The sequence below is a fragment of the Mirounga angustirostris genome, unplaced genomic scaffold (assembly GCF_029215605.1).
Source record: "Mirounga angustirostris isolate CCGP_5_RB_7025 unplaced genomic scaffold, mMirAng1.0.hap1 SCAF_15, whole genome shotgun sequence".
NCBI lineage: Eukaryota > Metazoa > Chordata > Mammalia > Carnivora > Phocidae > Mirounga > Mirounga angustirostris.
The window spans coordinates 58888512-58914609 of record NW_026991723.1 but is presented as its reverse complement, the minus strand read 5'-3'; the positions used below and the strand labels follow the sequence as shown (position 1 = coordinate 58914609).

Sequence of the window (26098 nt, the reverse complement as noted above, 5' to 3'; positions counted from 1 at the left end):
TTTTTTAGGAAGAGAGATCATTCGACAGAATAAATAGTTACAAAAGTAGAATGATCTTAAATTGTTTTAACATTTTTCTCCTACAGCCTTATCCTCCATTTATGCCTCGGAGGCTCACAGGACGTAGTAGATATCGATCCCAGCAGCCAATACCACCTCCCCCTTATCATCCCAGCTTACTACCATATGTATTGTAAGTTCTGTTTTTCTCATTTTAGTGAATTCTGAATTTTGATGCCCTTGACATTCTCTTTCTTTTATGAATATCTTCTATGTGACATATGATTTAGGGTGTGTTAGATATTTGTTTTTATTTAATGTTAAGGGGTGGGGATGGGGAACTATGTAAGGGTGAAATAAAGAGAAGAGCCAAGAACAAGGGAGAAGTGGGAGAGGAAGAAATTTGTGAGCCAGAAAATAGGTCATAAGGTTAAAAAATCAAAAGGTAGAAAAGTTTACAATTTTTGCCTCTCTTACAGCTGTGATCACTAGCCACCTTTGAATATCCAGCTTTTTTTTTTTTTTTTTTTTTTACTACTTTATTATTTGAGAGAGAGCGAGAGAGTGCGCACATGCACGCAGCAGGGAGGGGCAAAGAGTGAGGGAGAAGCAGACTCCCCGCCGAGCAGGGAGCCCGACGTGGGGCTTGATCCCAGAACCCTGGGATCATGACCTGAGCCACCCAGGTGCCCCGAATATCCAGCTTTTGATGTTGCTGCTTTCCCAAGGAAAGAGGGACAGATAAGTCATTTCTGTGCCTTAGAAATACTGTTAGGGTTAAGTTTGTAACAAATGCCCAAGGGTTACACATGATAGTTTTGAATTTCTCTCATTTAATGAGTTCAGAAGTAGGCCGTTCAGGGATTGTTAGCCCCATAATTAAGGAATGGTTCTACCATGTTCAAAATTTTATGGCTTTCTCTACATGATTGAAGTTGGCTCTTTGGGTTCTAGCCATTATATCTACACTCCAACTAGCAAAAATGAAAATGGATCTCTCTGCCTACCTGCCTCCTCTCAAGGATACTTTCATAAAAGTTGCATGTATTACTCCTGCCTACTTCCCACTGGCCAGAATTCAGTCTCAAATCTGTAATTACCTTCTAAGAAGACTAGGAAATGTCTTTATACAGAGGGCCATGTTCCTATACCACATTATTTTGATAATTTTAGCTGTATTATAAGTCTTAAAATCAGATGGTATCAGAACTTGGTTCTTAAGATTATTTAAAGTCTTACATGATCCATGTAAAGTTTAAAATCAGCAGATTGGTTTCTACTAAAATAGAGTTTGCTGGGATTTTAGTAGGGGTTGCATGAAATTTATAGATCAGTTTTGGAAGAGAATTGATATCTTCTAGTCTGCTTAACAGTATATTTCTCTATTTATTAATTTTTTAAAAATTTTTCCTGGTAGTATTTTTAGTTTTTAATTATATAGGTGTTGCAGGTGTTTTGTTAAATTAATCCCTGATGGGGCGCCTGGGTGGCTCAGTTGGTTAGGCGACTGCCTTTGGCTCAGGTCATGATCCTGGAGTCCCGGGATCAAGTCCCGCCTTGGGCTCCCTGCTCAGCAGGGAGTCTGCTTCTCCCTCTGACCCTCCCCCCCCCATGTGCTCGCTCTCTCTCTCTCAAATAAATAAAATAAATAAAATCTTTAAAAAAAATTAATCCCTGATGTTTCATTTTTTTATGCTATTGTGAATTGTATTTTTTTAATGTCAGTTTTTATCTCTAGTAAAGTCCTTTTCTTTAAAGAGTTGCCACTGATTAACACTGACCATTCTTTATTCTTTTAGCATTAACCTTATTCTTCCCAAACTGTTCTTTGAAGTAATGTACCAATGTATCAATGCTAGTGTTGGTTGTTTTCACTGCAGATCAATGCTCCCAGTGCCACCTGCAGTGGGCCCAACTTTCAGCTTTGAATTGGACGTGGAAGATGGAGAAGTAGAAAATTATGAGGTCAGTCGGTGAACTATGAGTTTGTTTGGGTAGTGTTATATGCGTAAGAAGTATTGTTCTACTCATTCACTCATTCACCTAATTAAACATGCATTTGATATATCCTTTGTATGTTTCACAATACAAATATATCAAAGTGGTCAGTATCCTTAGGATATTTCTACATGTACCATATAGCTATGATAACAAGATAGGCTTGGTGCTGTATTAGAATTACATACAGTTATAATGAGAAAACAGTGAATTGTGATTGGGTGTTCTGAAAAGATTGTGTTTGAGCTGGTTCCTAAAGGATGGAAAAGCTGCTTCATGCATGAGATTGAGGTAGGGAAGGCTGGATATTCTTGAGGCATGATACACTGTTGGTGGCTTTAAGTGAAAGGGAGAAAATAGAGATTTGATTGAAAATCTCAACTGGCTGTTGTTGAGTATGTGTGCCCTGCTAGAGACATAATTTTGACTATTGTGGGAGGAAAGAGCTGCTAAATGTTTTGGTTCTCATGGCATCAGACTCTACAAAACTCTATTAGTAGCAAGAAGGAATAGATGGGAATGGTTAGACGTTAGTGGAAGGAAAACTTATTTAATAGGTTGAGCAAATTATAGAACCATGCGATTCTGAACTATGGGAACTGTAAATATAAAAGAGTAGATCTTGAGAGACTTTTTTCTTTTTTATTCTTAAAATTCTTAAATATGGTTTAAGTTGAGAGACTTAATACTAGAATCAGGTATTCATTGCTGAATGGTTTGTGGTAGTGTCGGGTTTGCATAGGGGGCTTGCAAAAGAAGATGCTCTGCGAAAAAGATTGCAATAGTTCATGAAGAAGGCAGAATGAAAGAAGACAGCAAGTCAAGTAGCTTATATTTTATATATTTATATAATATATTATTTGAGGTTAGGAATGGGAGGTGCAGTTCAGGGGTTGGAAGGTAACTTTGTATTGTTGAATGTGAGTGACAATATAACTTTTTTTGTGACTTTTTTTTATACTGCTAGTTACCTTTCTCACCCCAGCCTTACTCAGTCTCTATTTATACAGTGTGAATAGAACCTAGGGACAGAGAAGAGAAGCTTAACACACATAATCTTAAAACACCTTTGGTTTTATTTTAACACATGTGGAAGAGATCAGGCCAAATACTATACTCTATAGTTTTCAAAATGGTATTACATCATTTTCCCTCTACCTATATAATCACACCACACTGCCCTTTGGATTCCAGTTCCAGATTTCTAGAGTGAGAAAGGGGCTGTAATAATTTCCTGGTTTTGTTTCTACACTTGCATGACTTTAATTTCATGCAAAGGAGTTGGTTATTCTTTAGGTATTCTGTACTAAAATTAAGTCATAAGTAATGTTGCTGAAGAGGACAGCTCTTCTTAAATAGATTATGGAAAAACAGTGATACCATCCCAACATAGGAAAAATATTTTAGGACGCCTGAGTGGCTTAGTCTGTTAAGTGGCTACCTTCGGCTCAGGTCTGGGATCGAGTCCCACATGGGGCTCCTTGCTCGGTGGTGGGCCTCCTTCTCTCTCTGCCTGCCATTACCCCCGCTTGTGCGTGCTTTTTCTCTCTTTCTCTCTCTCTCACACAAATAATAAAATCTTTAAAAAAAGAGAAAGAAAAATATTTTTTATTTGGCATTGGAATACCTTTCTAAACTGTACTTTGGGTTAAGTATGTTTGATCTTTTGCAGCCATATTTTAATCCAGTCAAGACTCTTGCTTTTCTGGTTTTGAATCTATCGTCTGCATTCTTTTTTTTTTTTTTTATCCTCTGCATTCTTTCCCAAGTGCCTTTATTACCCTTGTCCTTCTGCCTAAGAACTTTCCCCCTCCTCTACATTTGGAAATATAACCGTCTTTTAAGACCTAGCTAAAAATACTACCTCTGTGAAAAGCATTTATAGTCCATTCCCAGATCTCAACGATTCCCTCCCTCCTTTTTGTGTAAAGTTCTTATAAAACTATGCATATTAATCATGTCCTGACTTTAGTTTATCTTGTTGCTAGATCATATAAATTCATTGAAGGCTTGATTATCATTATAGCCTCCATCCAGTAAGGACTTAATGAACATACTTTATTGAATATAATTGTTACAAGTTGTTTTTAATGACCACAGTGTCCTATAGTATATATAATAGAGGTATAAAAGATTTACATCAGCTATATCCTAAATTTTATCTGCTAATTGTAATTGGCATCAATTAAATTTAACAAATTACCATTTACCATTTTAGAGGGACTTAGAAGTGTGCATGGTAAAGGGGAGCAATTTATTTAGATGACCCAATTCTCCAAATAAGCTGTACCAAAAACAACATTGTGGGGTCATCATATTAAGACACAACTATCATATCATTAATTATTGAGGTTTTGGGAAATTGATTCTGTTTCTCTCATTGTCCATCATCATTTCATTATTAGCCATTCTCTTAACCCCGCAACTGCCTAAAAAAACAGGGGAAAGCAGCATACGAAGGGCTGCCAGATTGTAGGATAAAGCAAATGAGTAATTAGAGCCATTGAAAACTGGGAGAAAGGAGGTACTGGCATAAAATCAATAAGCATGATAACAGCATAATGGAAGCTAACGGTCTTAAAATCCATGATTTCTTAGTGATAACTTCAAAAAATAAGTAACTCACTGGTCTTTTCCTGCATTTTCTATTTAAATTATGCTACTGAGTACAGTTTGATAAGGGACACTGGCTCAGTATAGTAATATTTCATCTAATAAATAAGAAAGTGATAGAATATTACCATTTTGCCATCTTTAATGGACTAATGGACCTAAGCAGTGTTCCATTAGTGGCTGCTAACATAACAGGTAGACATGATGAGCCTTATGGAAATAGTCAAAGCTACCAATTTATAGGAAGTACAAGGGACAAGAAAACACAAGTCTCAGGGTAGAGGTAGGTTCGGTCAGCAAACTTCAGACTGGGAATTTATACAAGCAAGCCATTGACCTGATTTGTTCAACAGATATGAGTAAAAAAAGATACTAGAGACATACCAGGCAGTGGTAATATATGGGTTTATTTGGATCCTGATTTGAACAAACTACTTTTTTTAAATATTTTTATTTATTTGTCAGAGAGAGAGAGGCAGGCAGAGGGAGAAGCAGGCTCCCAACTGAGCAAGGAGCCCCATGCGGGACTCGATCCCAGGACCCCGAGATCATGACCTGAGTCAAAGGCAGGTGCTTAACCGACTGAACCACCTAGGCGTCCCTCCAACCTAGACTTTATTAATGATAAACTCTGGCCTAGTCTTCTCAGTCCAGACCCAAATAATTAACTCCTTTGAGAGATGCCCGGGTGGCTCCGTTGGTTAAGCATCTGCCTTTGGCTCAGGTCATAATCCCGGGGTTCTGGGATCGAGTCCTGCATGGGGCTCCTTGCTCAGTGGGGAGCCTGCTTTTCCCTCTCCCTCTGTACTTTCCCTACTTATGCGCTTTCTGTTTCTCTCTCACTCTCTGACAAAAAAATAAATCTTAAAAAAAAAAGTTTTTGAAAATAATTGAAACAATCAGAGGCATTTGACATTTAAGGAATTGTTAATTTTTTAGGTGTGATGATGTTATTGTGGTTATATTCTTTTAAAATGTCTTTTATTTTTTAGAAGGGTGATTCTCAACTTGGGGACAGTTTTATTTCCCAGAGGCTATTTAGCAACATCTAGAGACATTGTTGGCTGTTACAACTGGGGGTAGCGGGTTATTGGCATCCAACAGCTAGAGGCCAGGGATGCTGCTAAACATCCTACAGTGTATAAGGACAGCCCTCCCACAGTAAAATTTTGTCCAGCCCCAAATGTCAGACGTGCTGAGGTAGACAGATTGTTTTAAAGATACACACAGAACGATTTTACCAATTAAATATAATGTTTTAGCTTTGTTTCAAAATAATTTGGGGTTTTAGGAGTGGATAGTACTCGATGAAATTAGTCATGAATTGTTGAGCCTGGGTTATAGGCATGTGGAAATTCATTATACTGTTTTTCTAGTATTGTATATATTTAAAATTTTCCATAATAAAGGTTGAGTTTTTCTTTTGTTTGTTTGCTTTTAGGGTTTTTTTGATTATTGAAATAGAAAATTTAAAGAGAGGGACACCTGGGTGGCTCAGTCGGTTGAGCATCTGCCTTCAGCTCAGGTCATGATCCCACGGTCCTGGGATCGAGTCCCACATCGAGCTCCTTGCTCAGTGGGGGGCCTGTTTCTCCCCCTGCCTGTGCGCGCTCTCTCTCTCACAAATGAATAAAATCCTTAAAAAAAAAATTTAGGGGCGCCTGGGTGGCTCAGTCGTTAAGTGTCTGCCTTAGGCTCAGGTCATGGTCCCAGGGTCCTGGAATCGAGCCCCACATCTGTCTCCCTGCTCATTGGGAAACCTGTTTCTCCCTCTCACACTCTTCCTGCTTGTGTTCCCTCTCTCACTGTATCTCTGTCAAATAAATAAATAAAATCTTTAAAAAAAAAAATTTAAAGAGAGATGAAAATTGTCTCCTTTTTCCCTCTCTAGGCCCTGTTAAACCTGGCAGAGCGACTGGGAGAGGCTAAGCCTCGAGGACTGACTAAAGCAGATATCGAACAGCTTCCTTCTTATCGGTTCAATCCTAACAACCACCAGTCAGAACAGACTTTGTAAGTATATCTTTCCTACATCACTCTGAAATTTCTTTTTCTACCTTTATAAAATAAAGCTTGAGAGTGAAGGGTAACTTGATAAAGATAAGTAGTCTCTATTGCATACTCCAGGCCTGTGCTGTTTGGTAAGATAGCCACTAGTTATGTGGGGCTGTTTAAATTAAATAAAAAGTTAAGTTTCTTTATTACACTCACTAATGATGCTGTGTTAGATGTAGAACGTTTCTATCTCAGAAAGTTCTGTTCGATAGTCCTGTTCTGGATTTTTAGGTTGCCTAGAAATTTTATGGTTTCTATTTCAAACTTTAGAATATTTTATGTAAGATTGAAGAGTCTCGTACATGTACAGGTTGAGGTTTTTACCCAAATATTCTGCTTATTATGGTATCTTCAGTAACAGCTTTACTGAGACCTAATTCACATGTAAAGTGTACAATTCAGTGGTTTTTAGTATATTCAGAGTTTTGCAACCATCTTCAAATTCAAATGTACACCATTTCTTCACCCCAAAAAGAAACACCTTGCCCACTAGCAGCCATTTCCCATTTTCCCCCAACCCTATCTAGTCCAGTATAGCCTCCCACTAATTTACTTTTTTATCTCTGTAAATTTGCCTGTCCTGTACATTTCACATTAATGAGATCATACAATATATGCTCTTTTATGTATGGCTTCTTTAACTTAGCATAATGTGTTCAAGGTCCATCATGTTGCTTCTATCAGTACTTCTTCCTTTTTATGGCCAAATAATATTCCGTTGTATGGATAACCAAATATTGCTTATCCCTTCCTCAGTTGATGGACATTTAGGTTGTTTCCATGTTTTGACTAGTAGTAGTAATAATATCGTGAACAGTTGTGTACAGAATTTTTCTGGGGATATATGTTTTCATTTCTCTTGGGTGTCTAATAGATCATATGGTAGCTTTGTTTAACTTTTTTTTTAAGTTTTTATTTATTCATTTATTTAAATAGTCTCTACAACCAGCATGGGGGCTCGAACTTACAACCCTGAGGTCAAGAATTACATGCTCTTCTGACTGAGCCAGCCAGGTGCCCCAACTTTATTTAACCTTTTGAGAACTTCCAGTTTTTTCCAAAGTGGATACACCATTTTACATTCCCGCCAGCAATATGTAAAGTTTCTCTACATCCTCTCCAGTGCTGCTTATTATTTCTTTTGATTCTAGCTGTCCTAGTGGGAGTGAGGTTGTATCTTATTAAGGTTTTATCTCCATTTCCCAGATGGCTAATGATGTTGAGCTATTTTACTGTACTTATTGGCCACCTGTATCTTCTTTGGAGAAATGTCTGTTAATATCCTTTGTCCATTTTTAAATTGGGTTGTCTTTTTATTATTGAGTTGTAGAGGTTATTTATATGTTACACATACAAGTGGTTCCCTTATGAGATACGATTTTCAAAAACACCTCCCATTTTGTAAGTTGTCTTTGCACTTTCTTGCTGGTGTCTTTTGAAGCACAATTTTTTTTTTATGTTCAATTTATCTACTTTTTTTGTTTCTTGTGCTTTTGGTGTCATTTCTGCTAAACCATTGCTTATTCCAAGGTCATGAAGATTTACCCCTATGTTTTCTTCTAGGAGCTTAATAGTTTTTAACTCTTAATTTAGGCCATTGTTCCACTTTTCAGTTAATTTTCATATATCATGTGAGATAGGGGTCCAACTTCATTCTTTTTATATAGAGGTCTGATTGTTTCAACACCATTTTGTTGAATATTAATAGTGTCTTCAGTATTAAGATAGCTTGGATGTTTAACCAGTGTTTTGTTTTGTTTTTTTTTTAAGATTTTATTTATTTATTTGACAGAGACAGAGAGGGAACACAAGCAGGCGGAGTGGGAGAGGGAGAAGCAGGCTTCCCGCGGAGCAGGGAGCCCGATGTGGGGCTCGATCCCAGGACCCCGGGATCATGACCTGAGCCGAAGGCAGATGCTTAACCATCTGAGCCACCCAGGCGCCCCTAACCAGTGTTCTTGATGATCTCTCAGTAAAGCAAAGCACTCTAAATGTCTTAATATCATGATTTTTTTCAGGATATTGATAGATTATTTTGTCATAAACTTTAAATGACAGTTTGAAAAGTGAGATGGTAAATGGCTTTATCTAGGCTTCATTAGTCATAAAGCAGACAACCACTTGGATTTATGGTTAAATGATCTTTTTTGCTTTTTTTAGGTGTGTAGTATGCATGTGTGATTTTGAGTCAAGGCAGCTACTTAGAGTTTTACCCTGTAACCACGAGTTCCATGCCAAGTGTGTCGACAAATGGCTTAAGGTAAAGTGATGGCATCAGTGAAGAGAGTAACACTGAATTTTCTTTGTTATTGACCATAGTTTTATGTAAAATAAGTCCATTGTTTGGTGGAGGATGGGTAAGGAGACAAAATATTCAGTAATTTCTGCAAATGAAGATAAAAGGCCAGTAAAAATTAACTAGAGTCATCATTGTGGGAGTGATTGTGCAAAACTTGAAAATGAGTTATCTGTCCTTTCTAGTGGAATATAGGTATGAGGCCTCAACTTGCTGGGGCAGTTTCCTGTGAGAGTTTAGAAGGGGACCTCACTGGACCTCCTTTGTCAGAGATTTACATGGGAAATGAACCACTAGTGCTTTTATTTAATTCTGATCATTTTCTCTTTTGTAGATATGAAATACCCAAAGGACACAAATTCTATATTTTATAATAGAATAAAAATATGCGGTAAAATAATTTAAAAATAGTCAACTTTATTATTTTTTTAAGAGTAGTCTGATTAGGAAATAGTACCACTGGGTTGGAAGGTCACAATTTGGTGAGGAAGAAAGAGGAGTTAAAATAGAATCAGTCCTCTGTGTGAGCATAGAGTAAGGGTGCCCAGTTTAGCTCAAGCCGAATCCTGAAGGCAGAGAGTCTTAACTTTTTAGAAGATAGTATTATATATGCACAGCCCTGCAGTGTAGGAACAGACACTGATCAGAAAACAGCAGATTGCATATGGCTGATTAGCAAGAGTGGCAAGAGAAGAGATGTTCAAAGATTCGGCCAGTGACTGGCTTATTGTAAAGTCACATTGCGTGTGAGGGAGTGTGGACTTGATCCTGGAAATGATGTGGAAGGCTGTGACTGAGATTGTGTTTTATCAAGATGACTGACCGCCGTTTGGAGAATGGAAAAGGAGAGAGATTTCTGAGATGGAATGGTGATGTTCTGGGCTAGACAGAGAAGGAATACTGGCAACTGGATGAAAAGAAGAGGACTGATTTGAGAGCTATTATAATGTACGGATGGGAGTATTTGATGAATCAAGTGGTTCAGAAAGTAAGAGCAGGTGATACTTAGTTTTTTGGCTTTGGCAACTCAGAAAATGGTGGTGCCATTTGTTGAGAGGTCATTTTAAGCTAGTTATTAAATCTGTCTAAACTGGTGATAGGTAATCTTGTCTATATGTTGGAACAGACCTATAAAAAAAAATCATTCATCAGCTGCTAAGTCTTTGAGTTTGTGGTGTATTTTTTAAAAAGAGAGATTAAATGATTGCTTTGTACTTTAAAGGAATAAAGAATGTAAAAACTATATGAGAAGTAAAAATAGCTCATTGCTTTTCACATGTTACATTGTGTAAATCACAGTTCAGACAAGTTTTCTCTTTTGTGTTTTAGGCAAATCGTACTTGCCCAATCTGCCGAGCTGATGCTTCAGAAGTGCATCGGGATTCAGAATGACCAACCTAAGAGCACAAATTTAGTTTGGGTGTTCCTCATCACATGTATATACGAACTATCCATTGAACTTAATCTGTGTGGCTTCCAGCCCTCCCTTTACCAAAAGGGTCAATGGACCTTTCTTTGCACTGTGTGACTTAATCAACTATAAAAGCTTACAATTAGTCTTCACAATTATGGGATTGTTATACTAACCGTGTGATTGGAACTCCAAAGACTTTTTCTTTAGCTTAATTTTGTGTGTGCACTAACATTCCCTGGTTTTTGTGTGATCATTCCGAGTGTTGCTGCAAGATTACAGTGGACGTGATCTTTTAGCATGTGCTTTTATAAAAAGTGGTAGCTCCAGATGATATAGCAATCTACCTTATATAGAGCCTTCAGAAACTGTGAGTGGAAATGAATGCAGCGGATGACTGTGGTGATAAATGTATCTGTGCGTGGGAGAGAGTGCGCGCAGCTACTTGTGTGAGGGCATGGTAGCTAATGTGTGGATGAGCTCCTATATACCAGCATGTACCAAGAATGTGTGTGTAGTGTTAAGTATGCTGCAATGTATAACCTGGTGTGTTATTTAAACAGCACTAGTACTGTACACTGGTTTTTTCCCTTGTGTTTGCTGTTGCACACTGATTGCTAAGGGTGCATCAACGATAAGCATTGAATACTCCATCCCTTCCCTCCCAGTGAATGGAATGAGAAAAGCCTTCTTCCTTTGCTTCAGGCAGCTGTCACCTTCTCTTCGCTGGTGGTCCCAAGTGGGTCACTTAAGAAAAAAAGTGTAACAGATTTCTCACTCCATGAACCGGACTTTTTGATTCTGTTGTGGGAAAAAAAAAATTTTTTTTTTTAATCTCCAACTTGCTGTTTCCAAAAAGAAGGTGCAATATCATACATCATCAGTTAGCAATATTAGCATTTCAATCAGTGATTTGAATGTTGATACTTTCTTGTTTTTTCCTTTACATTTCCAGTAAGCTTCTTAGAGGAAGTACCTGTGATTTTTTTTTTTTTTAATGTTTAGGATTGTAGTCTATTCTGAATATATTTGAGTAATATATTTCTAAGAATATCGCTGGTCCCATGAAGTCTCACCTCCTTTACTTCCACCAGAACAAAATCTGTTAGCTAATTCAGCTTGACTTCTGATACGTTCTTTGTTAAGCTCTCATAGGCAACTAAATTGTTTTAAGAAACTGTATTTCTGTTTGTATCGATTCACCTGCCAACCTCCAATTCTGAAAGTTGTCTAGTTCTTCCCTCAGTAAATGTGCTTCTCATGGAAACCCTCATTTCCAGGATGGATCAAGTGCTGTGACAGCTCGAAGTCTTAGACCTGATGTGCTTCGATGTTTTATTGCTTTTTAAAAAAATTTTTGTTTGAAAGAGAAAAATTTAATATAACAGGTCCAGAATACTTGCAGTATAAATGAAGATTTGATTTTTGTATAAAAAATAATGCTGTAAAACAGGAATTGACCTTCATTTAGTTGATCTGAAATAATACATAGCTGTGTGGGGTTTTTTTATAGGTCCATTGAGCATCATTTAGATTGTTTAAAGTCATTTTTCCAGCAATGTTTTGATTCCTCCCTCGTTCTTTTATTGTCTTCAACATTGTCTGTCTCTTCCTGCCGTTGAGGTCATTGCTTTGTTTGCAGTAGCGCAAGCTGCATAATCCCAGTCAGGACTGTGATGACTTGCTGCCAGCCTCACTCAGCTTTCAGTTGGCTCTGTGTCCGTTTTCTACTCAGTGTTAACTACTTGTTACTGCCATGCTACTTGCCTTCCCTTGAAGTCTCTATAAGCTCATCCCAGCTTAGAGTTCAGTAAAGTCAATTCTCACAGAAGCACAATTTTGCCCTTTTCCAGACACTGTTGCCTCTATCTAGTCAGACAAATAGGATTTTGCACACTTTCTGTTTGCCCCTGTATTTGTCAGTGCATCAGAAATACATCTCAACAGTGCTAAGGTGCACATGTTACTTTTCAATCATTAGGACGTTCCCCACCTGTTCCTGATGAATAAAAAGCGTGTTGAAGACCAAAATTATTGGCATAGGCATAATAATCAGCTACATTATGAATCACGTATAGTTTGATCTTTATTTTTTTTAATTATAAAAAATCATGTTTAAAATGGCAAAAGCCCATCTTATACATAGACTCTTTTATATAGCTGCAAAAAATTTATATCTGTACAGATCTAACATAACACTACTACACTCAGTATTCATTTTATTGAAGCATGCAAGTAAAGCACTTTTTCTAATTTATATAGATACCTAATTAACAAGGCACATTGTACTAATGACTAGGAAAAATAGCTCTTTCTTCCCTCCCTCTTACGATGAATTCTTGTCATAATATCCCTTTTCCACCAAATTTTCGAGAGGCAGTTGGCAATTTAGGAGGCAGCAGGGTCTATTTTGGTAAAATCCTGAAGTAATGTTGCACTCTTGTGACTGATCTCTCTTTGGGAATGTCTTTCTTTGCATGGGGCCCTTAGAGATGTGTACAGATTTGCTTATTAAGTGGTTAGTGTGTATTAGGAGCATACCTTGCATGTGTTCTGAACCAGCTCAGACTAGCCACTGTGAGCAACTTCATGGCTAGCAAAAGAAAGAATAGTTGATTCAAGCCCAGCTGTTGTCACCTTGAGCGATGCACCAGATAGCAGGCAGATGTTGGTTTGTTGCCTTCTTCCTCTTTTCTCCTAAAACAATATTGGCTTTACCATCTTAACTCTGCTGTGGGGTTTCATTTTGTGTTGTTTTGCATGAATTATCATTTTTGAATTATTTTAGCGTGCTCCCCGCCCCCCAATAGAACAACAAAAAAAACAAGTCAAGGCCTCCAGGTATCAAGATCTCATTAGGATTTTCTGTCCTGAATTTTTTTGAGCAAAATCTGGAAAATGTGAAAGCGTATTTAGATTTTATACACTCTCTGAAATGTGATTTATTAAGATTCTTAAATCTGGGCCTCTTACAGTATTTTGAATGAGATCTACCAACTCAAAGAGAATATTTTTCACAGATATCTTTAGGCCTTCATTAGAAAGCTATTTCCCCCCCTGTTGGTACATTTGGTTACCTCATTTTGCTGTTTGTTTCAGATTACGAAAGCTTACAGGGGTGTTTTTTGGAATCATTTGCTGAGTCATTTCCTCAAATCATATTCCATTGTATCAGTTAACATATAGTTTTAAATGTACGTATTATAAATATCTGTAACCAAATCATTTGAAGGCTTGATAAATTTTTAACAAAGTTTGTACATTTTTTATGAAAGTTACTAGTAATGCTTTACTAAGTAGTGCAATGAATTTTTATTTTTAATCCCTGTGCCCAATTTTGGAGTTGAGAGGGTTGTTGGTAATAAATGTATGATGTACACTTAAAACATATTGTTGTGTTTCGTGTTACTGTGTTAGGGAAGGGGTAGGGTTGTATGTACTTGAAGGGAGGGTTGTAGGGAGATATTGGCAGGAAGATGGAGCTGTTGAGCTACCTGCAGCTAGATTTATTTATTTATTTATTTAAAGATTTTATTTATTTATTTGACAGAGAGACAGTGAGAGAGGGAACACAAGCAGGGGGAGTGGGAGAGGGAGAAGGCAGGCTTCCTGCGGAGCAGGGAGCCTGACGCGGGGCTCGATCCCAGAGTCCTGGGATCATGACCTGAGCCGAAGGCAGATGCTTAATGACTGAGCCACCCAGGCGCCCCACCTGCGGCTAGATTTAATTTTTAGACTATACTTCAGATTTTTTCCACATTTGTGTAAACATCTTAGAAGCACGAAAACAACTAGCATAACTTATGGAACAGAATTATATCCATTAAAAAGCCAAGAAGATAGCTGAAGGTAGCCTACATATGTGGCATAAGCTTATTGAACAGTAGGGCCACATAGTAGGTAACTAGATTCCTTTCTATATATGTTAACCATAAGATGCAGGAAAAAAGATGACAATAGATAACTGGGCAAATTTGTCCCCATTAGCTACAGCTTACGTCCAACTTATTGTCAACATAATAGGAGGAGCCTCTGTTTGTCATTTTCTCTATACACATTTGTATAATCCCTTTCCTTTGACCAAAAAGGAATAAAAGTCATCTACTTCTATGTATCTGCTGACTGTGGTACTTGAGAAGGAAAGTTAGAAACAAAGTGGAGGCTGAAGAAGAGATTGCACTCGTCCTCCCTCTTTCGGGGCCTGTGAGGAGGACGCCCTCTGACTGGCTCCAGTACCTAACTGTTAGAAACATTCAGTAAAGTGACCAAGTCCTGATTGTTGCTCTCATTTTTCCAGCATATTGGAAAGAATGCTTGTGTTGGACTTTGAATGCCTCCAGAAACCCACAACTTGTCTGTCTGAACGGCTGTACGCTCTCATGACTCCCTACCTGCAGTAAGGCAGGGAGGCCCATGCAGCTATTTAAGCACTTGAAATGTGGACAGTCCAAACTGAGATGTACTGTACATTTAGACACTGGGTTTCAAAGACCTGGTATGAGGAAACATAAAATATCTCAGTAATTTTTGCCCTAATCCAAAGACCAAAGGCCTATAGCACAGGCCCTGTGGCAGCACTTACAAGCCAGCTCTCTTTTCCTCTGCCTTGATGATGGCAGCCCTGGGTTCTGAGTCACTAGCTGGAAAACAGCTGTCCTAGAAAGCCTCTGGATTCAGCAGATTTTCTGTGAGCAACAGAGGCCCTTAGATACGATGTGCAGTGTAGACTCTAACCAGGACTTCATCTTTGCCCATTTATTTCACCCTTTTACAAATCTTTTCCTTGTTAAATTCTTAAGTCATCTACTAAACCTTGGGTGTGTCGAATGTGCCAGTTAAAGCTCACTGGCTACTGTTGTTTTGGGTTTTTTTTAAAGATTTTATTCATTTGAGACAGATATCCACAGAGCATGAGCAGGGGGAGAGGCAGAGGGAGAGGGAGAAACAGGCTCCCCGCTGAGCCAGGAGCCCGATGTGGGGCTCGATTCCAGGACCCTGGAATCATGACCTGAGCTGAAGGCAGAGGCTTAACCATCTGAGCCACCCAGGCGCCCTGCTACTTTTATTTCTTAATCGATCACAAAACCTGATTTGTACCAAAGGAAAAAATTCTTGTGAATGTTTGTGATCACATTGCTACAAGTGTTTCAGGTCTCTTGTATGTTTCAGATTACTGAACTAATATAGACTGCTGTCAGAAGTGAAATGAGCCACAGTTGTAATTAAAGATTTTTTAGTAGCCACATTAAAAAGTAAAACGAAACAGTGGAAATTTTTTTTTTTTTAAGATTTTATTTATTTGACAGAGACACAGCGAGAGAGGGAACACAAGCAGGGGGAGTGGGAGAGGGAGAAGCAGGCTTCCCGTAGAGCAGGGAGCCCGATGCGGGGCTTGATCCCAGGACCCTGGGATCATGACCTGAGCCGAAGGCAGATGCTTAACAACTGAGCTACCCAGGCGCCCCGAAGCAGTGGAAATATTTTTTTTTTTTTTTTTTTTTTTTTTTTTTAAGATTTTATTTATTTATTCATGAGAGACAGAGAGAGAGAGAGAGAAGCAGGCTCCCAAGGAGCAGGGAGCCCGATGCGGGACTCGATCCCAGGACCCCGGGATCATGACCTGAGCCGAAGGCAGACGCTTAACCATCTGAGCCACCCAGGCGCCCGCAGTGGAAATATTTTTAATATATTCTACCTAACCTACCCAAAATACTTCAGCATGTGATTCGTATAAAAATTAATGAGATGTTTTACGTTTTCTCATACCAAGTCTTTGAAATTCAGTGTGCAAATTTATAGTACATCTCAATTTGGACTACCCACATCTCAAATGCTCAAGTAGTTACCTGTGGATGGTGGCCATTATGTTGGACGGGATGGGTCTAGACTGGAATAATGCTAGGTTATCTGGTTTCCAAAGAATGAAACATTACTCCTGATACCCTCAAGACTTAACGTTCTACCATTGCATGCCTTAATAAACTATAGTGTGGTTAGCAGTGTTTTACTCTTTGTATAGTTGAATGTAACTTTTGCTATATTCAGTACATAAATAATCAGTGCATAAGCAGACTTAGTTGTGAACATCATGTATAGCTGGCCTCGATAACATTCAAGAACAAAGCTGCTTCTCAGTACATTCCCTAATCAGTTATTCACTGAGCACTTTCAGGATTCATGGCAATTTGAAAGATCATTTGCCAATCAGAGAATTGGGCATTCGGAAGGATTGGGAGGAGGAAACTTCTAGCCCACATTGAGATGATGGCGTAGATTCCTATTGAGGTTGCCCTACAATGAATATGCTCTTAACGTCTTTCATGTGGCTCTCTCTGCCTCCCAAAATGGCAAGCGGGAAATGCAGGAATAAGAAAAACTGAAGAAAGAAAAATAAACATAGTGACACCCAGGGAAATTGAAGGTCACCTTACAGTCTGAAGTCCGAAAATGGGCCGTAGAATCAGTATGGATGTTTCCCACTATAGAGGAAATGAAGGGAAGCAAATTGTTAAGTAAAAAGGAACCCACTTTCCCTTCAAATATCTCATTCTTGGTCTACACATGGAAACAGTATAGTGGCTGGTTAATAACACCTGTAGCCAACACCCGGCGTCTGCCAGTACCCATCAATGTGTCCAGTAAAGGTGTTCACAAGCTGCTTTTTTAACCTTTTCAAGGAGTCCCTTCCCCACAGCCTCTCCATAATAGTAAACTGAGAGATCTGCAATATGATGGCCTCTCTCTTCCCATTACCTCAGTCCTTTCATTTGAATAAGAATTTTTATATTACCAACCTTACTGGTAGTTACCATTTGTAATAAAGAAGGGTTCTACAAACAAGGTGAGATATGCTTCTGAGTATGTAAACTTAATCCTAGTGAAAATTGACATTTCTGTTGATGGAGCATGGATATGGTATCCACGTGTTCTAGTTGGTTCTTTTTCTCCCCTTCTGCTTTTGGACATGTTAATACTGGGCTTAAGCTAAATCAGAGGAGAATAACCTTGACCCTTGTACCAAAATAAGGCCAACGTTCCCAAGAAAAAAATGAATGCTATCTGGAGATTCAGGCTCCTAGACTTCCCTGGTTTTGATATCAGTAAGGAGGAAAATAGATTGCATTTACTCTTAATTCCAGAATTTCTGAAAGAAATTTGGACTATCTTTCTAATCCAAGCTACTAGACTTTAGTTGGGGAAACAAGTCAGAAAGGAAAAAGTGATAGGATACCTGCCTGGCTCAGTGGGTAGAGCATGTGAGTCTTGATCTCAGGGTAGGTAGTGAGTTCAAGCCCCGCGTTAGGCATAGAGCTTACTTTAAAAAAAAAAAAAAAAAAAAGGAAAAAGTTCAATTTCTTTTCCCTCCGAAATGAGAGATTGTGGTCTTTCCTAAAGCGCGTTCACAGCCCCCGAGGCTATGCTCCACAAGCTTCTATAGAGCACCAGTTTACGCCAGGCAGCTTTGGAGTCAGGAGTTAGGTAGCTAGTGTGTCCGTTTCCTAGGGCTCCTGAAACAAATTACCACGAATTTGGTGGCTTAGAACAAATTCTCTCACTATTCTGAAGGCCAGAAGTCTAAAATCAAGTGCAGGGTTGGTTTTCTCTGGAAGTTCTTTGGCTTGTAGATACGTGACTCCACAGTCTGCCTCTCCCTGCACGTGGGTTTTCACATCTCCCCTGTGTCTCTGCGTTTTCAACTGAAGGGAAGGCCCTGCGCCTCTACATAGAGGTCAGCTGTATGGGTACCTTAGTTTTGTCCCATCTCGGGAAATTATTTGAATCTGTTCCAACAAATGAACTCAGAACTCCTGAGTTTATCATAAAGCATGACCAAAATAATTTTGACCTGGGAAATGTTGGAGGGGTTTATTACTTCATCTTCAACAAAGATAAACCTCAGTTGCTCTCACAAATTGATTCAGAGTAGTGAGGCTTCCTAGTATATCCATGAAAATACGTTAACTGTAAAAGTTAACTATAAATGTATCGTCAGGTAAGTGAGCAGTTAGCAATTTTTTTTTTTAAGGGAAGTGAATAAATAGGAACAAGCCTGCAACCCATGTCCCGTCCCATGTGTACAGTTTGAGCCATGATGGTTTCTTTGCTGAATCAAAATCAGATGAATCTTCAAAACATTATTGTAGGTAAAAGAAGCCAGACAAAAAGCCACATATTGTGCATTTCATTTATGTGAAATGTCAAAGGCAAATCTATGGCAACAGATTAGTGGTTGACTAGGGCTGAGAGGATGGGAGGCTGGGGGTGACCGCTAAGGAGTGTGGGGTTTCTTTTTGGAGTCATGAAAAATATTCTGAAATTGTGATGGATGTACCATTGTGTGAATATTTTGAAACAAATGCATGCACTAAAATACATGTATGAGAATATTCATAGCAAACTGTAATCACCCCAAACTGGCAACAGCCCAAATTTTTATCAACTATTGAATTGATAAATTATGGTTGAGTTTTATAACAGTATTTTAATACAGCAAAGAGAATGAACTACAGTATGCAGAGCAACATGATGAATCTCATCAAATATACTGAATAAGACACAAAAGAATACATACCAATTATTCCAATTATATATATACATATATATTATATATATAAATATATACATACACATTCCGGTTATAGAAAGTTCAAAAACAAGCAAAGTGGATCTATGCTATGAAAAAGTATGATAGTGGTTATCCCTGGCATTGGAGGTTATAGTGACCAAAGGGTGCAGAGGGCATGATGTGGGGGAGGGGTACATCCGGCTGTCAGTAATTTTGTTTGTTGATCTGTGTGCTTGACAACACAAGTACTTCAGTTTGAGGAATTTGTTGTGCTTTATGATTTGTTCGGTTCTCTCTATGTATAATTTTATAAGCTTTATTTTTTTTAAAGATTTTATTTATTTATTTGACAGAGAGAGACACAGCGAGAGAGGGAACACAAGCAGGGGGAGTAGGAGAGGGAGAAGCAGGCTTCCCGCCGAGCAGGGAGCCCGATGTGGGGCTCGATCCCAGGACCCCGGGACCATGACCCGAGCCGAAGGCAGACGCTTAATGACTGAGCCACCCAGGCGCCCTCTCTCTCTCTTTTTAAAAGATTTTATTTATTGGGGCGCCTGGGTGGCTCAGTTGGTTAAGCGACTGCCTTTGGCTCAGGTCATGATCCTGGAGTCCCGGGATCAAGTCCCGCATCGGGCTCCCTGCTCGGCAGGGAGTCTGCTTCTCCCTCTGACCCTCCTCCCTCTCATGCTCTCTGTCTTTCATTCTCTCTCTCTCAAATAAATAAATAAAATTTAAAAAAAAAGATTTTATTATTTGAGAGAGAGAGAGAGAGAGACAGCAAGAGAGCACAAGTGGGAAGGAGAGGGAGAAGCAGGCTTCCCTCGGAGCAGAGAGCCCCAAGTGGGACTTGATCCCAGGACCCTGGGACCATGACCTGAGCCGAAGGCAGATGCTTAATGACTCAGGCGCTCCTATAAGCTTTATTTATTTATTTATTTATTTATTTATTTAAGATTTTATTTATTTATTCATGAGAGACAGAGAGAGAGAGAGAGAGAAGCAGAGGGAGAAGCAGGCTCCCAAGGAGCAGGGAGCCTGATGCGGGGCTCTATCCCAGGACCCCGGGATTATGACCTGAGCCGAAGGCAGATGCTTAACCGTCTGAGCCACCCAGGCGCCCCCCCCATAAGCTTTATTTAAAAAAAATAAAGGGTAGGTCCCACTCTGTGACCCTTTTGATAGAAGTACAGCTATACAACACACATGGGCAAATTAATTTTTAACCATCTTGAAGGAGCCAAACCAAGTACGTTGATATCCCCAATGCCACATGTTGCATCCCATAAAACCTAAACAAGCTAAAACCTAAATCAGACAACCCCACCCCTCCATGTGTGAGAGCAGGAATAATTTGAGAATATTGCCTTCATGCTAATAAAAGATAAGTTTTTATGCATGACATCCACATCAGAGGGCACTATTGTACACAACCAAGTTCCAAAGAAAAGCTTTTTTTTTTTTTAAGATTTTATTTATTTCACAGAGACACAGCGAGAGAGGGAACACAAGCAGGGGGAGTGGGGGAGGGAGAAGCAGGCTCCCCACTGAGCAGGGAGCCCGATGTGGGACTTGATCCCAGGACCCTGGGATCATGACCTGAGCCGAAGGCAGACGCTTAACGACTGAGCCACCCAGGCGCCCCCAAATAAAAGCTTTTTAATGTACAGGTCAAGATTGATGTGGTTATAAATGTCCAAAATGTTCCTTAATGTTGCTTTTATTTACAGAAAGCATATATAAGAAATCTGTTTTCTCAGAATCGTACAGGATCAGGACAGCTCAGAGACTCACTCCTTTTTTTTTTTTTTTTAAGATTTTATTTATTCATTTGAGACACAGAGATAGAGACAGCATGAGCAGTGGGAGAGGCAGAGGGAGAGGGGGAGAGGAAGAAGCAGACTCCCCGCTGAGTCAGAAGCCCGACGTGGGGCTCGATCCCACAACCCTGGGATCATGACCTGAGCCGAAGGCAGACGGTTAACCATCTGAGCCACCCAGGTGCCCCGAGACTCACTCCTTTAACGTTACATTTGTTCCATACTGGGTAGGATTTCTAACAGTTTAAATGTTTTTTTAATGTTTAACCTACAACTGGTTTGTTTGTTTGGGTTACATTCTAAAATGCAATTTTATTTAAAATCAGGCTCCCTTTATATTGATCAAGATCGATTCATAGATAGGAACTCAACTCCCATGCTCCTTCCACATGCAAGCAGGTGGGACGGGGGCAATTATATGTGCCAAGACCTGCCCCCACCAGTCCCAGATTTACCAGTGGCTTCTTAAATGTCAAGTCGAATGAACACTTTTCAGTCTTAGTCTTGCTGGACTTCTCTCTGGTGTACGACACTGCTCATTTCTTAGAGCTGTGTGCCTTTGGCTTTCATGATGTCTCCCCACTCAGTCTTCCTTGTTTCTTCTCTTCTGTCTCTCTGACTTTCTTTTCTCTGGCCTGCCCCTTTCCTATCAGGGCCCCCTAGGATGTGTCTTCACCCTCTGGTTTTCCTATTCTGCATATTTTCGCTGGAGTGACTGCATCCTCCTATCGATTCAACAGTTCTGTCAGTTCTCATGACTCACAGATTCATACCTGCAGTCCTAGCTGCTCCCCTGGAGCTTCTGCCTGCCTTCCCAGCTTCCGGCTGAACATACCCTCCTGAACCTCCCCTCCCGAATATCCCATAGGCACTCAATCTCAGTGTATCCAAATATAAACTCATCACATTTCCCCCAAGCTTGTTTCTCCTCCTCTATCCTCTATTTCTGTTTGCTGGCCCCACCAGCCACCCAGATACCCTAGCCAGAATCAGGGAAGTCCTCTGACTCACTCATCTCTGGCCTCCAAATTAATCAGTTGTCCCTTTTTCTCCCCTTCCTCCACAACCGTGGTTCAGTTTCCATCATCTGCTTTTTCAAGATCTTGCTTCCAGGCTTGCATCCGTCCACCAACCCTCTTTTTCAGACCTCTCCACAGTTTCCCAAGTGAGTCATTCAAAATCTGGTTCCCTTCATCACCCACCCCCACCCAAAGTCCCAAACCCTTCAGTGGCTCTCCATCGCCTACGGTCTTTTACTTTTCTTTCTTTTTTTAAATTTAATTTAATTTTATTTTATTATGTTAATCACCATACATTACATCATTAGTTTTTGATGTAGTGTTCCATGATTCATTGTTTGCGTATAACACCCAGTGCTCCATTCAATACGTGTCCTCCTTAATACCCATCACCGGGCTAACCCATCCCCCGACCCCCCTCCCCTCTAAAACCCTGTTTGTTCTCAGAGTCCATAGTCTCTCATGGTTCGTCTCCCCCTCCGATTCCCCCCCTTCATTTTTCCCTTCCCACTATCTTCTTTTTTTTTGACATATAATGTATTATTTGTTTCAGAGGTACAGATCTGTGATTCAACAGTCTTGCACGCTTCACAGCGCTCACATAGCACATACCCTCCCCAGTGTCTATCACCCAGCCACCCCATCCCTCTCACCCCCCACCACTCCAGCAACTCTCAGTTTGTTTCCTGAGATTAAGAATTCTTCATATCAGTGAGGTCATATGATACATGTCTTTCTCTGATTGACTTATTTCGCTCAGCATAACACCCTCTAGTTCTATCCACGTCATTGGAAATGGCAAGATCTCATTCCTTTTGATGGCTGCATAATATTCCATTGTATATATATACACCACATCTTCTTTATCCATTCATCTGCTGATGGACATCTTGGCTCTTTCCATAGTTTGGCTATTGTGGACATTGCTGCTATAAACACTGGGGTGCACGTACCCCTTCGGATCACTATATTTGTATCTTTGGGGTAAATACCCAGTAGTGCAATTGCTGGGTCGTAGGGTAGCTCTATTTTCAACTTTTTGAGGAACCTCCATACTGTTTTCCAGAGTGGCTGCACCAGCTTGCATTCCCACCAACAGTGTAGGAGGCTTCCCCTTTCTCCGCATCCTCTCCAACATCTGTCATTTCCTGACTTGTTAATTTTAGCCATTCTGACTGGTGTGAGGTGGTATCTCATTGAGGTTTTGATTTGAATTTCCCTGATGCCGAGTGTCCATCACCTACAGCCTTACTCTCCAACAGAAGTGCTCCTAAGTCTGCTCCTAATCGTGGTTCTAGTCTTAACTCAAGGCCCCTACCCCACTGCCTTTTACTCTCTGGCAGCACCAACCTACTTGTGGTTCCTCAGACATACTGTGTTCTTTCTTTATATATTTTCTCCTGCAGACCCCTCTGCCCAGAAGGCCACTTCTTCCCCTCCTATCTCTTCTCACGACTCAACGCAGGCATCACCTCTTCCAGGAAATCTTCCCTGATCCCTGTGTGCTGGGTTAGACACTCCACCCCTCCTCCTGGAACAACCCGGGGTGTTCTTGTGGGTTCCCCACTGGCCTGTGAGCATCTGGAGCCTGCACCGTTCCGTGTCTTTACCTTTAGGGCCTAGCACAGAGTCTGGCACTGGGTCGTAGTTCCAGAGAGTTCTCTTGAGTGGAGGAATGGAGAATGACTCAGCTTGAATGGTTAGGCAGCTGGTGGAAACAGTCACCCAAGAAATGAATCTTGCAGGAGGAGTGGGTTTTAATAACAATGAGACACCCTGTGAGGTGAACACTCAGGGGCAGATATCCCATATCCAGGTCTAGAGCTCCTGAGAGAAGCTTGGGCCCCTGGGTGTTAGAAACATTTAATTGTGTCAGCTAAGACAAGGCTGACTTCAGGAGGCCTCAGAAGGAAGTCTCCTCAGGGCCGGCTGAGGAGCCAACTCCCCCTTCTTCCAAATCTGGGCCAGGTTGCACATGACTCGGGATGGTGGAAAATAAACAGACACTCCTTTGCTGAGACGTGCCAGAGAGAGGCCGCTGAGGCTGCCTTTGACTCTCCCAGTCGTAGCGAACTGCCCTTCCTGGATTTGTGTATTGAATGACTTAGGTTCAGCTCACCAGGCGAGGGTTAGAGCTGCACCCCACACGCCAAATGCACGAGGAGATCACAATCAGGAACGAGCCCCAGCCTGTGCACAGAACACAGATGCCATCAGCTCCTTGCCTACCCCGGGTCCAGCATTTGTCTAGAAAGGGCCTTGCTTGTCCCTATGGGGTGGCTTGTCATGACTCTTCCTAGGAATCCACTACCCAAACCCACCCTGGAACTAAAGACATTTGCTGGAGGAAATGCACCAGAATTTCATTGCATAGCAATGTGGCAGGAAACTCAAGTTCCAAGCAACCATTTCATTAAGGCTTCTCAATTCCACTCTGTGAATTGTGCAACAAACAACTGCAGGAGTTTGGGCAACGTGCCTGTGGAGAAAAAAGTAGGCAACCAGCAGAAGTGGGCTCAAAACGTGTTTCCCAGCGACCCACCGGCTGCTGCAAGATCTTGACTGAGCACACACAGGTCAGTTATCTGTTGCTGGTCTGCAAAGAATATACTGCTTCAGGGTTATCCACTGCACTCGTCATGACCTTATTATTTGACACCCACCCAGAGTGGGGCCGGCGGAGCAGTCATTTCATATAATTCCCTCACCCCTGTGTCGATGGGTGTGCTGTCTCCAGGATTTGGGAATTGAAGGAGGAGAAAGAAAAGAACAGTGTCTTCAGTGGACACTTGTTCTGGCTCAAAGCTCGAAGAAGCAGAAAAGGTCTGTCTGCAGGAAGAGAGAATGAAGCAGAAACCCAGAGAGGAGCAGAGATGAAAGAAGGGAAACCTGATGGCTGTTCAGTCCCTGATTCTTGTCCCACCTGCAGCTCAGCGCTCAGCCTCCAGGAGACACCTTGGACCCTTATGACAAATTCCCTGTGTTTCGAGTCCGGTGACTCAACTCCAGTTCACTGAGAATCCTCATACCGGGAACGTGCCACTAACTCTGTGTGTGCCGTGGGCCAACTGCTTAACCTCTCTGGGCATCGTTTCCTCATCTGTCAGCTGAGGGTCATCAGATTCTTCATAGGATCAAAGGAACGGAATCAAATAATTTAGCACAAGTGAAAGTGCCAGTGAGAGTGCTACCCACATGGCAGGCCTTTCCCGTTTATTTCTTCCCTAAGAGACCGAAGGCACCCCCTAAAGGTCTGGGGTCATTCAGCTATTGGTGATGGGTGGTTGACACCCAGAATTAAATGAAAAATCAATTCTTTCACCCGCTTAAAGAGGACTCGAGCATTCAGTGCTTCTAAAACAAGAGGTGGCATCTTTCTCTGGATTAGCTTCTTGAGTTTGCAGGTCTAGACATTTTGTCTAATGAACACTTCTCATGGCCTACTGGTACCCATTCTCTCATTCTTCTCTGACAGCCCCTAGCCATCCCTCCCCCATGCACCCCATGCTCAGAGGAGGGAACTGGCTTCGGTCCTAGATTCAGGGTGGGCCCCGGCTAGGTAAAGTCAATGAACATATTCCATTTCCCCGGGCAAATCACGGTTTTCAAGAGGCCACCTGGTCCAAGCAGTGCACGTGAAGCTGAACCTTACTTGAAATGTTGGCTCAGAGATGCTCTCTGTTCCTCTGGATGTAAAGATGGAAGTATGTATCCCTCTTAGCTCCTGACAGTCATCCTACAGGCATGAGGGAAATTAGCCTCCTCCCCTCCCCTTCCCTTCATTACCCTCCTCCCCCGTGGGGAAGAGCTCTGTGAGAGAACCACTCAGGAAACGACTAGAGGACTCACCCGTGCCCCTGGACTTTGGGGGACAGAAGGCGCCGCGTCTGCCGCCCACCTGAGACGTGGAGAGGCAAAGGGTGAGGAGGGGCTGAGCAGGGCTGCACGGGCAGCCAGTGACCTCCCACCAGCCAGTGCTGGACAGCAAGCGTTCAGATAGCAAGCTACCTGCACTCGAACGTCTAGAAGGATCGAAACCAGAATATTAACAGTGACTGTCTGCAGAGGGGAGTAGAGTTCGGGGTTGAAAGGAGTGGAAAGGAACTCTCTGATGTTTTAATCCAAGTAGTTCTATATTGCTCAAATAAAACATGTTCACAGGCTACAAAAAAAAGGAAGATAATAAAAAAAGTACATACAATAAACAACAGTAAATTGTTTCCTCTAGGAGGCAGTACTGGGAAAACACTTGTAGCGATTTTAGATTTTCATTGTGTTGAAATTTTTACAATAAACATGTTTCATTCTTAGAAGCAGAAAAAT

The 26098-nt window shown here is 40.9% G+C and overlaps 1 protein-coding gene across 10 annotated transcripts in view; it reads left to right on the top strand.

Moving 5' to 3' along the window:
- The window catches only part of RNF38 (ring finger protein 38), a 122224-nt gene extending 110511 nt beyond the window's left edge, over window positions 1-11713 (top strand). For 9 of the 10 annotated variants that reach the window (XM_045882692.3, XM_045882690.3, XM_064579733.1 and 6 more), the window contains 5 exons: window positions 87-193; window positions 1881-1965; window positions 6503-6624; window positions 8827-8926; window positions 10292-11713. In XM_045882692.3, the coding sequence (XP_045738648.2) occupies window positions 87-193; window positions 1881-1965; window positions 6503-6624; window positions 8827-8926; window positions 10292-10354 (477 nt within the window). In that variant the 3' untranslated portion in view covers window positions 10355-11713. Of the gene's footprint in view, window positions 1-86; window positions 194-1880; window positions 1966-6502; window positions 6625-7602; window positions 7681-8826; window positions 8927-10291 lie in introns of all 10 variants that reach the window. The other variant, XR_010407805.1, reaches the window with a different exon arrangement.
- The last annotated feature ends 14385 nt before the right edge of the window (window positions 11714-26098 follow it).